The sequence below is a fragment of the Pyrus communis genome, chromosome 2 (assembly GCF_041283825.1).
Source record: "Pyrus communis isolate YQ-2024b chromosome 2, ASM4128382v1, whole genome shotgun sequence".
NCBI lineage: Eukaryota > Viridiplantae > Streptophyta > Magnoliopsida > Rosales > Rosaceae > Pyrus > Pyrus communis.
Genome location: NC_142566.1, coordinates 19,022,231 through 19,036,262, shown reverse-complemented (window position 1 = coordinate 19,036,262; position 14,032 = coordinate 19,022,231). Strand labels below are relative to the sequence as shown.

General features: G+C 39.7%; 1 protein-coding gene across 7 annotated transcripts; it reads right to left on the bottom strand.

The window, feature by feature from the left end:
- Positions 1 to 7,752: 7,752 nt before the first annotated feature.
- LOC137748831 (uncharacterized) lies at positions 7,753 to 13,248 on the bottom strand. 7 transcript variants are annotated; one of them, XM_088685477.1, is made up of 4 exons: positions 13,021 to 13,248; positions 12,377 to 12,478; positions 10,415 to 12,239; positions 7,753 to 9,886 (listed from the first exon to the last, which is right to left on the bottom strand). In XM_088685477.1, coding segments are annotated over exons 2-4 (3,939 nt in total). In that variant the 5' UTR covers positions 12,379 to 12,478; positions 13,021 to 13,248; the 3' UTR covers positions 7,753 to 7,774. The 7 variants fall into 7 exon arrangements, with proteins under 7 accessions (XP_088541603.1, XP_088541609.1, XP_088541605.1 ...); XM_088685483.1 differs by having other exon boundaries at positions 12,354 to 12,484; positions 13,021 to 13,246; XM_088685479.1 differs by having other exon boundaries at positions 12,377 to 12,484; positions 13,021 to 13,240.
- Positions 13,249 to 14,032: the final 784 nt, after the last annotated feature.

Sequence of the window (14,032 nt, the reverse complement as noted above, 5' to 3'; positions counted from 1 at the left end):
AGCAGAAGATTGGCTAGCCGCCAATGTACCGGGTCGTGTGGAAGGTGCATCCTTCCCATCTTCAGGGATGGTTCGGCCTTCCTAGGTAGTATTACGGCGTACTTGAGGTACGTATATCCTTGTAGGTGCGTTTGCAGCAGGTATAGTATATTTGATCTTGTCACCTTAGCTAGATCATTAAAAGCATCTGGCATGCTTTGAGCAATGCTCTGAAAATCTATAATTCTTCGTACCTCAGTTTCAGACTGGGTAATGCGGGATCTAAATAAGACATAGTGGGAATATACCATGACAATTCGCGGCGTTCTCGAGGAACGTTAACATGCTTATTTCCCCCTAACGACAGGAAGATTGTCTTAAAATGACAATCCGCAAAACGTGGGGTAAAAAGATCTCTTGTCAAAGGCTTCTAAATAGCGAATAATTGATGGCGAATCATAATCGACATAGATTCCCATTTTTCTCTGAGGACCCATTTTGGTACGTAGTGGCGGGGCTATTGGAATATAAACTGCGCACTTAAACACGTAAATGTGAGGCGTCAGGCTTGTATCCAGTAACAAATTGTAAAGGTGAATGAGGTTGTGTAACGGTGAGCCTTGGACGAACCAACATAGCTACGTGTAATATTGCATAGCCCCAGGCAGATACCGGCAGTTTGGTTCGCATAACCAAAGTCCGAGTTATCAATTGAAAGTGCTTTATGAAAGCTTCTGCCATGCCATTTTGGGTGTGAACATGGGGTACAAGATGTTCGACTTCAATCCCAACTGACATGTAATAGTTGTCAAAAGTCTGTGACATAGGGTTATCCAATCGAATCTACTTGATTGGATAATCAGAATGGTGAGCCATAAGCTTAATAATTTGTGCTAAGAGTTTCGCAAATGCAGCATTGTGTGTGGACAATAAGCAAACATGTGACCATTGTGGCGATGCATCAACCAACACCATAAAGTATCTAAATGGTCCGCATGTTAGTTGGATAGGTCCACAAATATCCTCTTGAATCATCTGAAGAAACTTAGGAGGGTTGTGAATAATCTTTGTAATTGAGGGTTGAGTATTCAACTTCACCAATGAACACGCTTTGCATGGCGGGAATCCAACGTATGGAGGTAAGTGATGCCTAAGTGATGATTTGAGGATATGGCGCATCATGTCACATCCGGGATGTCCCATATGGTCATGCCAAAGCAGTAAAGTGCTCTAGAACTCAGGCACAAGGCCGGCCACATGGTGGGCTTCTATGCCGCAAATGGTTGTGATGTACAATCCACTCGAGAGGCGTTCCATGTTCTCGTAAATACGTTTCTGGCCATACTTGTAAGAAGTGATACAAAGAAATTTAGATATATTCTCTTCAGTGGTTTCAATATGATATTGATTATCTCGAATATCTCTAAAATTCAGATACGTTCTTCCGGAATGTGGAGAATAGAGGGCATCTTTAATGGTTAAGACAATACCATTAGACAACATGATATGGGCACTTCTGTATCTTTCAATTAGGTTAGATGAGCCTGAGAGAGTTGTCAGAGGTGCTTTCTAAGGTACAAAGTTAGTAAAATAGTGTCGCTCACACAATATGGTGTGCGTGGTAGCACTATCAGCCAGACAACTAACTTCCCCACTAGACATACCTAGAAATAAATTGATTGAATTGGTCACATGCATAAATATAATTTCATTCATTCAATTAATCAATTCGAGAAATAATATCTATAAAATAATTATTGATAATTCAAAACAAACCAAAACCAAACAAATTATTCCAAATAATTAGAAAATTTGTCCAAAAACTAAACCATAAACCGAAAAATTAAGAGGGGTCCGGCCACTCCTAGTGGGTTAAGCCACTAGGGGTAAAAAATACACCCTAAAAACATGTCTAGAAGAATAAAACTTATTCGTCCATAAGAGCTCATGCCTCCTGAAAATCTAATATCTTTATGGATGTAGCAGCATTTTCGGGATGTTCCACATGGGCAAAGTTAGACTCACGACGGGAATGATACTTGGCAATGGCCTCAGGGGTAGCTCTGCATACGCATGACCAATGATCCTTTGATCCACATCGGTAGCATATGTTCATTTCAGTGGAAACTGATTAAACGGTAACTTTTCCCTTGTTCTTGAAGTTTGGGGCCTTAGGGGCAAGGGATTGACACTTATGTGTCAAATTTCCTCCCTTGGGTGGGCCTTGGCTCTGTTGACCTTGGGCTCATGGTTAGGCTTGCTGCCCATTACCATGGCCACGACAATTTTTTTGTCATTTGTTGCTGCTATAATTGGTCGCATACGCTTTGGGAGCGGCATTCAAGCTAGTGGGTTGAGCTTGATGATTTTTCATCAAAAGTTGGTTAGGCTTTTTAGCGAGAAGTAAAACAAAAATCAAATCCGAAAATTTGGTGAACTTATATGCCCTATATTGTTGCTGCAGAACAATATTAGTGGTATGGAATATCGAATAGGTATTCTCCAGGAGATCTGCTTCTGTTAAGTCCACTTTACAGAACTTAAGTAGTGATCGAATTCTACAAACTTTAGAGTTGTATTCATTCACGGACTTAAAGTCTTGGAAGTGTAGATGTTGTTAGTCGTGTCTTACTTCAGGCAAGTAAATGTCTTTCTGGTAATCAAAACGGTCGGCCAGAGCAAGCCAGAGGGTGTGTGGGTCCTCCTCAGCGAGGTACTCGGTTTGCAGTGCATCATGGATGTGTCTTCGAATGAAGATCATTACAGTAGCTTTCTGAGCTTTGTCGTCGGTAGTTGCCTCGATGGTGACTCTAATACCCTTTGCAGTAAGATGAAGGTTCACGTCTTGAACCCACTTCAAGTAGTTTATTCCAGATGCTTCCAGAGTGACGAAATCGAGCTTGTTTAAGTTCGACATGTCCTTAATATAGAGGTACAACAAAATGTGGTTAGTCATATGGTAATCCATAAACATACATCGTAAAACATTCGGGTTATATAGACATGTATTGATTTAATTTAAGCATGAAAGCTACAAGTTTCATGTGGTAAGTTTTGAATGAAAACTTCGGGTTTCAAAGGCACTAAATAGGAAACTACAGGTTCAATTTAGTTTTATGAATGATTAGTTCATAAGGGAAAGATTCCTGCAAGAACACAGAATGCAATATGCTGATTTAAGTGTAATGGATTTGAGTTGGTTCACGAACTCAAGTGTGAGAGCTTCAGGACTATGAAAGGATGTTAACGGTTTAAAGTATAGAAATAAATTATTGAATCGTTAATGTCCAAAAGTGATCTTCAGGTTAATAATTTTGGATTAATTATCAGATTAATGAACTGTATGTTACTTTTAATTAATTCAATAGATCGGCATTGGGTCGAAAAAATAACGCAGCCCAGCCAAAAATGGGCTGGTAACAACACGGGGATAGGCCCTACATTTTGGTTACAGGCTATTGGGCCTCGGGGAAGGCTGTAGGCCTCAGGCCGTGAGGTCTAGGTGAGCCCAGTAGCAAAAGCTACTAGTTTGGGCCCAAAACGGTGTGCGGGAACAGGCCCAACTGAAGGCTGGCTTACGGGTTAGCGCTCCTGAAGCCCAGCCAAAGCTGGGATCCGGTTTTGGGTTGGGCCAGGTCAAGCCCAGCAACAAAAGCTGCGGGCGAGTGGGCAGAAGGCTAGAACGAAGCTTAGCGAGCAACGGGCTGTTGTGAACAGGCCTGGGTATGGGTCAATAAAGGCCCAGCAGCTCTGGGCTATAAGAGTTGGGCCAGGGACACGCAGGACAAGGCCAAGAAGAGCTGCAGGCCTTCTAGGTTTGGGTTGGGGGCTTTAGGCTCATGTAACCCTATTAGGCCGAAGACCTGGTGTGTCCGAGTAGACGCATAAAAGCCAAAGGGCTACTACCGTGGGGTCCAAGGCATCAAACGATGTCGTTCCATAATTTGCTCCACACGGCTGGGTTGCAGGCCAGCACAACCTAGCCACGGGTGGTCGGCAGTGCAGTGACCATACCTTATAATTCCCAGATTTTTTTTTTTTTTTGGGACATCCTTAGGGTTTGAAAAACCCTAAATTGCTAATGATTTATTTATATGCTTTGACTCACAAATTCCACATAGCAATATAATTGCGTAATGCATAAACATATATATATTGACAAATATATGAAACGTATACAATTTATATATCGGAAGGAATATATAAATATAAAGGGTTCATACATCATGGGGAATGTTTTCATGCATCGTGGACGTTTCAAATATCTTACTTTATTTTTAAGTGTACGTTGGCAGAAAACAAATAAAAGCCTTTGAATTTTGTAGAAGAGAGCCTCCTCCTACAATCCTTCAGCTCCTTAGCTTCTAGCAAAAGTGTGCTGATAACGTGTTGTAGGCCTATTTGACTGAACTATTATAAGGAAATAGAGAAGGGAAGCAGGCAGTAATAAGAGAGAGGAAAGAGATTTAATTGTGAGGTGTGTGTTGTATCATCCCATTATGCCTTTATTTATAGTAGTATGATAGGTTAAATCCTTACCCTTTTAGGATTACAACTCTAATAGGATATTAACTACTAAAGGGAATATTCAAGATATCCCTAGATACACTAGGATGTACACAATCACATTCCTATTCTAAATATGACTACAACAAAAACCTTATTCTCGCTTTATTTTGTTCAAAAAAAAATTTAGCTTGAAACGATTCATGCACGTGCCATTTCACGAAGATAAATATTATAAATCAGGAAATTATTTTCGACATCCTTTTTCATTTTTTGCACACACTTTTTTTTACCATTCAAGTAACCAAGTCAAAATAATCAAGGACAAGCCACTTGGTACTACCGTCTAGTGATATTCTTCTTCACTTATAAGTGAGAGCTCTTAGCTTCTATTCTCGCCAAAGGCAATATTGAACCACATTATTGCTAGCCCATTGTAAGGCTAAATCCATCCCCTCCCTCTTAGTGTAGATAATAATATCGTTTGTTAAAAATAAAAATAAAAAACAATCAAGGACCGTGAATAAGAAGGGGATTGCAAAAAATAATGTGCAAAAATCGGTTCTTTTTTTTCTATCTTTTTCTTTTTAATGTATAGGAGGTGAATTCTTACAATCAATATTCATTGTCGAACAACATAACATATATTCTTAGATGCAAGCATTACTCTAGTTAGCCATGATAGCATACCATGTTAATGCAGAAAAGCACTTTGTCAAAAAGACATTAATTGGTGAAAAGAAATTACAACTTGTGTAAATTTGATACCAACTCAAGTTGGGAGTTCATCTTCCCATGTGTGTTAGCATAAGCATGCTAAAAGTCAACCTACTTAAGAATCCATATGATTCGTTAGGCTATCAGAAAGAGGTCTCAAAGGTGAAAACCCAAAGAGACAGAGAGGGACAGTGTTGGTCCTCTTGGTTGTAGATCAGACATGGTCCAATAGTGGACCACTTATGTTCAGTACCCTTCTGCCAAAACTAACTAGAAGAATGAATGAATAAATGCAAAGCCTTAGCATTGTGGTAGAGCATCTGATCCCCATTTCATCAATTAGCTTCAATAGCATATAGTTAGAAACATTCTCATGTACGAGATTGCTTATCCAAAAAGCACTTATGTTAAAAGTGCTTTATTATGTACATGTTGAAATTTCTTATTAAAAATCCAAGTGCTTATGCGTTGCTTGAAGAAGTCTTTGATAGACGTTTTTCCAGAAAATGCTATAAATAAAAAATACTTATAAGTTTTTCTATCAATTGCAATCAGAAGCACTTTTGGTTGTCATAGCTCCTAAGCCGCTCTTAACCCTTCTAGAAAGTGATCTCTCATTAAACAAAATGTCATGTTAAGGATTCGCACAATCACTTGCAAACTATCTCATGTTAAGTAAACTAGGGTGATTTTACGCCCGTCCTCACTTTACCGCCGGGCATGTTGAAGATTTTGTTGGCTTAGCAACTGATCGGCAAGGTCACTTTAGGTGCATGTAGTTATGGCAGCTCTAATGAAAAATACACTACTTACACGATGCCAGCTCCACGACCAAATATGGTCCCCAAAAAGTCCCTTTCCATGGATGAGTTTCGGCAAACAGACCAATTTTGTGGGGTTATCTTCCTCCGTTGCTGGCAGGCGCGCACGAGCCATCCTTCTCAACCATCATCATCACATCCATTCACGGACTGGAAATCCGTCTTATCCATGTCCGTCCTCTAATTTTTATTACAATGTAGGAACAGTAATTGAATGCAGCGCCCTGATTAGGCAGCCACTATAATGTGAAAGTTACAATCTTACAGAAGTAGTTGCAGGAGATGTGATGAATACTGTGAATGTGAAGTTGCAATATTCATACCAAAATGTCTGCCAAAGCAACCACATGCCTGTGCCTGCGTATGGGGCATGCATGGACAAGTGACTAGGCTGTTAGACTGGACCGTTCGATCGAGGACTTCGACGGGAAAATGCAAACTCGAGGGTGAATATACAGAAGGTAAAAACCTGTTTGTCAGTGTCACAAGAATGGTAGGAAAGGACAGCAGAACTTCCATTTTACCTATTGTATGGGTGTGTGCAAAACGAACGAAAAAAACAAGAGCATATTTGATACATCACTTCGACCACTGAGACATCACTATCCAAACTTCCCGGTATGTCTATGTTGCAATATCAGAGCTCAGATGAAAAAAATCTTATTTTGGGCTGAGATTTCTGTTTAGTAGTATGGAATCCAAGGCCCAACATCACAAAATTGCAATATTTCCACCCCATGGACAATATTTATTTAACGGGCCTCGGAATAGCACATCCATTTCAGTGAAGTGAAGCCCGTTAAATAAGTATTTGTGACACATTAATGTAAGAATGTGATCTGAGATACATATGGATGACAACTAATCTATTCTCCCACCGTGCCTCTCTTGCCTTTCAACTCAAGTAAGCTCCTGAGAGGCTCGAATTGTTGCTGTATATGCAATTTATTGAAGATTGCATAAGTCACCTGATTATGCCTTCACTGAATATTTCACAAACCGTATACTAAACGTTACTAATTTCAAGAACTGATACGCACTGTTATCGCAGAAGTTCACATTCTCCATGCATTAATCTATCAGAATATTACAATCAAGCTCATATAAACGACTAGTCATTTACCAAATTGTTAAAAAGAGTAAACGATTCAAGAGTCGGACTTCCATGTAGCATTCATTCATAGTGATCTGCAATTTCAAACTCGAGAAAGTTTCTGCAAACCCATGACTATTAATTTACTATTCTACAACCGTAAGTTTTAATAGTCAAGATTTTTTTCCCTCCCTTCATGCATGCCATTAGAAAATAATAGTGTCACACATCAGTTGGCTTATTCTTAACTAAACTTTCCTGGACAAAGACAACCAAATTCTGGTGTTCTTTTCTTTACTGAGTTTTAATGTTCTGAATTTTGTTAAGTTCAGGGTATAACAGCTTATCATTAAGAACGATCAGTTGACCTCTTTTCATCTTTACCTCATCGGTAGTGTTTAATGTCTATTTTCATCTTTACTTTCATTTTGATAAGTTCAGAGTATAACAGCGAATAGTCGTGCTCTTGTTGTAATTCCTAGGCCATGTTAAGCCATTCATCGTTTACAGCATGGGCTACTTTTTTCAGTTTCATATTAACAGATGACAATGGTGATGGATACCATGTTTCTTATGAATGAAGAAATCTATAGACAAGCAGACCTAAACGAGATTCAGAAGCAGAGAAACATGATAAACTTATTTGGATTTTTTTTTATCAATAACCATCTTGATGGAAAAAACTTACAGATCTCGCTGGAGACTTTTCCATGAGGGCTTGTGGACCCTTTACAAAGAAGCTATTAGAGTCGCTCTCTGTAGTGCTGGAGGTCAGAGAAGTGACATCCTTTGACCTACCACCGTTCAACTTAAGCCTAGGAAAATGATCAGCCCAGATATCATATGTATATTCATCCCCAAGCCGAGCCTTTTCTTCTTCAGCAATTTTCCGATCACAGAGTTTGGACCCAGGGGCTCTAGCATGTGGAGAAATAGGTGAGGTTGAGGCCAGAAAAGAGGTTGAGCATGCCAAATTAGGTGCAGACCTACTGGAACCAGGAAAGGTGGCAGAAGGCAACAAAACAGGTCTAGCCGGAGGTTCTCTTGGTTCTGGTGGCTGCACTTGAGAAGCAAAAGTTGGATGGTTATTGCAATATTTTAGAGAGACCTCGGGCTGTGATAAGTTCGCCTTAGAAGCAGATTTAAGGACATGACTCTTCTGGAAGTGTTGTTGAGCCACTTGAGTAAATGGATTCCTGGCCTCTACAGCTTGGCTCACATCAGTTGATAGCGGCCAGGTCTGTTTTGGTGTTACAGATGTGACTGGAGACAAGGGTGATGAAGGTGTAGAATTTCCACTTTGACTACTTGGAACTTCAAGAAGTCCTGTTAACTTAGCACCAGAACCCTTTCTCTTCTTACGCCTTCTACCCTTTTCCTGTCCAGTTTTGACTGTGAGGTTACCAGGTTGGGATGCTTCTAGTTCATCGGGATTCCCAGCTGACATGGATTTAGACACCAATGAGAAGGCCGTGGCTTTGTTCTTTGTTGTATCTGACAAAGAATTAGTTTGTTCATGACCTTGAAGAATTTGATTTGCATGTTGAGCAAATCTTTCCTGCTCTGAGGCACCAGCCTGGTCATCAGGATACCTACCAACAGATGATGCCTGCATTGAGGTTATATCTTCTCGAACTGATTTTACCAAACTATTTATCTCACCAGACACAGAAAATCTACCGTCTCTATAGTTATGCACATGAGACGATTTTCCTGAACTACTTTTAGAAGTAACCAAGGAACATTTTCTGCTTGTGCAGAAACAGTCATCGGAACAAAAGGCGGGTACCTGGGGCAATGTATACCAAAATACTAGAAACACCAAGGAGACAACAAGAAATACTACTGAGGAGTATTTTTTAACGCGCATCCAGACCACTGATTTCTGGCATATACTGATCATATGCAAAGGGATGCTTGCCTTCATGGGTATCACCAGAATACCAGAATTCAAGACCAGCTCAAGATCCCGTTGTACCAAGGCTGCAGAAAAATCAGTGTGGTATGATATCAGAAGTTTTGTTGATTCTCCAGGTTCAAGAGCAAAACCTTCGCAAGTTTGTACCATAAACCCATCCATCCGGCACTCTTTTCCAGACACTGTGATTCTTCTAACCTCCAGAGGCAAGTCTCCTGTATTCTTCGCATAGAGCTGCCTTGATAATGGCTGTAAACAAGAATGAGTGACATCTTCCATGCGAAACATGTCTGGAGGAGAAAAGTTAAGAGGAATTTGTAAACTGAGGTTGAATTCTACACTCTGAACAGGCTCAGACTCTTCAAGGAGAAGCAAGGATAGCGACCCCCCAAATCCCCTCAGAGATAACCACTCCACACCAGAAAGATTGTTTCTTATCAGGGCCGAACTTCTCCATTCACATCGATTTGAAGGGTGAAACAATACTGGTCCAAGAGATGCTCTACCATTGGGTTGAACATAAGCCTCTGTCAGTGCATTTTCTGCTACTGAGAACCCATACCTACTTGGAGAAGTGGATCCGTTATAAACCACACTACCAGATGAAGGAGGCTGTATAAGACCATCTGGACTCTTACATCGATCAATAATCTCCCCTGAGTTCAGTATAAGCTGCATCACTACCGGTTCTTGGCTAGGATTCTTTACAGTGATCCATTTAGAGTTGTGACTTCCTACCTGAAGCATTGGGAAGAATACCTCATGATCAGTTAGCACAGACATGCCACTTCTGGTATCTTGAGATTTCCAGTTTTGTAGCACCAGTTCATCTGCTTCTGCTGCCTCCATTGCCTTCATGTATAGGTTCACAATAACATTTTGGTTACTATGGATGTTGATGTTTGTGGGTAAAAAAAAAATCACATTACATAATTGGTTACAGATTGTTCATGGCTAAATAACCTCGAACAACACAAAAAAGAGTTAAACTGATTCAGAAATATACAGAACAAATGCAGCCACAGTAACAAGCATGTTGTACATTAAAAAGTCAATAAAATTGTAAGAGACAAGCATGCAATCTTTTTATATATATCTTTTAAAGCGATTTGATCAATGGACACCTGCCGACTCCAATGCTGCCCTGAAGATGAGGAACCTTGACAACATGAAACTTTTACAAATAACTAAAGAGCATGCTTTATACTAATAAATGAAAGGTAATATACTTGATCATTTAGTCAAAAGACAAAGAGACAACAAATAAAGGCACCGCAAGAAGTATACAGCAATCAAACTTCAAAAGCTAATCCAGCTTCAAACACAAATGAGAATACATATACACACAGACCTACATAGAAAGATGTAAAATTTGCATACCTTGATTGGTGATGGCCACCGCGTGCCACTTTCAGAGGAGTCTGTCTGCATATCACCTGATTCACTACTTTCAGACTGATGTTCATATTCAATGGTGGAATCATTCCAATGTCTTGAACATATATGAATAACATCCTGGCAAGGAATTTCAATCTGCGAGCTACTTGAGTCATTTGTCTGTATAAGTAATTTACAGTGTCCATCTAATTCAACATGTGGCTCAGTACAAGCAACAACAGCAACATATGTTTCACTGCCAGGGAAAAGTAGCAAGCCTTCAATGTACTTAATCTGCAAAGTTCTACTATCCGCAACTTCAGTAATCTCAAGAAGTCTCAAGAGGTGAGGAGCAGAATTCTTCAGAGATATAGCAACAGCAGTAGTCTCATTGGCAGAATAGGGGACCAAAACCTCAAGATATGCTGAGATAGGTCCTGCAAGATCATCATTCGTCGCTGTTCCATCCACTTCAGCCTCAAAAGGAAGCATAATAGTATCAGACTTGTCCTCAGAAGGCCTTAGCAACTGCATACAAATTGCACCAAAAATTTTTCCCTTCGATTCAATTGAGAAGTCTATTTCTATGATAGTTTCACTGCTGTGTGGACCAATCTCCCAGTTCCTAAGGGGCCTCATGGCCAGAAAAGGCAAACCAACTTGGCCAGAACTGACAACCAGACGTTCATTAACACTCAGCAACCCAAGTTCATCAGAACCTTGAAGTTTTTCAGTACTACATGTTGCCTCTGCATGATGGGAGGTATGCTCCTGAGACACTGATATCCATGCTGTTACTTCCTCCACATGGAAAATTTGATCAAAGGAGTTAAACAACGACAAATTCTTACTCCACCTTCCCCTGGAAGAAACGTCCAGGCCTAATAAAGGATGAATCCCGTAAGGAGACTCTATGGCAAAACCTTTCGCCTGAACCAAGAAACCACCGGCGCTTGTCTGCAAAATTAGGCGAGCAGAGGACAAGCCCAACCATCTAGGTAAATATACATAACAAATTGAAGCTGTTTCACCAGGTCCTAACGTAGTCCCACTAAAGTTGCAAGGATAGAACTGCATGTCAGTACTGAATGGCTCATAAACATGTAAAATGGTGTCATTGCATGTATTTGCCACAGTTAAGAAAGCTAATGACGGAGAATACATATACTTTTGTCCCCAATCTAATATAGCAGGGCTAATTTCTACGTGGGGTGAGGGTGAACCAGTGAAAGAACTAAATTTTGTCATCTCAATGTTCTTGTTTGGCCTAAAATTTGTGCTCTTCTGATAAAGTAAAGATCCTCTACACGAAGAAAGATAGTTTTGATTGGATCTATCAGCTTGAATAGATGAAAACTCTTTAGTAGCCTCTTTGGAGTTCAAAGAACAAGAAACAATCCCTCCATTAAATAACTTAAACACACCATTGTCCGATGACCAACTTTTGTTATTTGTCAACTTGCTATCTTCAGTTGATCCTATAGATGATATATCATCAGACTGTTTCCCCGAAACTCCAAAATCAGCCACTTTGAGTTTATGCCCCAAGAAACCAGGTAACGTTGACGGAAAGCAGAATAAACGGGAGCTAGTACAAATCCTATCAATATTGAAGTGGGTTCTTGGAACTCCACAGTCCAAACTGGTGTCACCGAGAAAATTATCTGCCAAAGCCACATCCAAATCACCTCCATATGATCCACAAGCATCATATTTCGATAACATCTGCAACCCATCCCCAGAGCATTGCCCACACGTAGTAAGGTAAACGAGGGTGCATGCTAAAACCACAAGTAAACGGAATGCTTTGGTTGCATGTGACAATCCCCTGAACAATTGAGCAACACAAATAACATCATAAAATTACAATTTAACATGTAAGAAAATATTTACTGAACAATTACAAAATGCAGGTGGGACAAGTAATCATCATTTACTGTACGTTTTTAACACTTGATTACCAACATTTTCTCAGCAGCCAAACGGAGTCAAAGTTACACAAACGTATTTTCTGAGCAGCCAAACAGAGTCAAAAGTCATACAAAGCTGCTGGGGCCAAATATCCTTCTGTTTCTTTTAAACAAATCACAAAAACAAGAGCAGAAAAGTATGAGAAGAAAATAGAAAGTAGGGCCAACAAGTTCGGAAATTTCTAAACCTCACCATTAATAGCTAAAACTTCCAAACTAACAACAAACGCATGCGAAAACCCGAAAACCCGCCATCGCTCTAAAACCACTTACGGAAAAATTTTAATCCGATAACTCATCCGAAACCACGACTCAGCTCAAGATATAAAAAATTAAAATTAACGAAAAATTATTAATTTCCAGAAAGAAGACGACGACAAAACAATCGGAACCAAACGAAGTCGGAAATGGAAACCAGAGAGTCATCTATCAGACTACCGGAGCTCCAAAAACGCCAAAAAGCTGTGAACTTCTTGACGATCGAGAATCCGAGAAGGAAAAGACAGAGGCGATGACGAGAAAGTAAAGCAGAAAACTCAAAAAATTAGATAAAAATTAATTCTTTTGCTAAAATAGTTATTGCAAACATCGAAAGTGAAAGGAAACGGGGGAACAGAGAAGGTGAAAGAGTGTTTTTACCGGAAGTTGACGACGGCGAGCTGGCGGCTCTGAGCTGTGACTGCTAGGGTTTTGGACTCCATGGATGAGCAGGAGAGAGGAAGAAGATGAACATGCAAAGGATTTTGAGCAGAGTTCCTTTCTTTTTTTTTTGGGTTTTCGATTTTTTTGGAGGAGAGTATATGTATATGCTTAAAGCAGCAGCAGCGCCAAACCACCTGAGATGAGCGAATGAAAGGCCAGAGACAGAGTCACAGGGCACCAACAAAACCACAGATATCGGGCTCTGGACCAAGGGTGAATTTACCAGAATACCCTCGTGGGTCCTTTATGAAGTAAAAGGAAGGGAAAATGATGGATGATTTACGATTAAATTAAGAGGCCGTTTCTTAACTATTTGTTTTAAGTTTTTATTTATTTATTTTTTATTTTTTTTGTTTGAAAATTTGAAAACTGAAACTTGTTGCAAGTGGGGTGGTGGATAAGGTATCATCTTAAATTAAAAAATAATATTTAATATGAAAGTTAAGTAAGATGACATGTGACAAATGATTAGAGATTCGACGTTGTCTGCATTCCTTTTAAACCTCAAACGTCACGAATAATCTCGTGGTTCGGAAAGGAATTCTACCTGCATGACTCGCTTTTTTATTTTAGCAACGTTAGAGAAGTTCAAGCTTTTAAAAAATTAAAAAAAAAATATAGAAAAATAGAAAGAGAGTACAAAAATATTCATTATTTAACACGTTGTGAATATTGTGATTAGCAGGTAAGTTTAATGATTAGACGGCTTGGAGGGTATTAATGGAAAATCAAGATACGGGTTGAATGGAAGTTGGAAAACTGTAGTGTGGCAAGGGTGATGTAATTTCGGCACGCGGGCTGTTGTGCATGTTTGCGTTGTTTTAAATGGACATGGATCCCTGCGGATCCATACATCCTAATCATAATGATCCATCAATTCGAGTAATTGAAATTTAATTCAACGGTTATAAATAGAGGCTCACTTTAAAAGTTATAATAACTTTAGCTG

Bases quoted from the DNA above. Each gene is read 5' to 3' on its own strand.
- LOC137748831 (XM_068489020.2), bottom strand. From the start codon at position 13,082: ATGGAGTCCAAAACCCTAGCAGTCACAGCTCAGAGCCGCCAGCTCGCC. The intron at 12,240-13,020 runs GTAAAAACACTC...TCAATTGTTCAG, and splicing joins CTCGCCGTCGTCAACTTCCG to GGGATTGTCACATGCAACCA. The intron at 9,887-10,414 runs GTATGCAAATTT...CTATACATGAAG, and splicing joins GGTGGCCATCACCAATCAAG to GCAATGGAGGCAGCAGAAGC.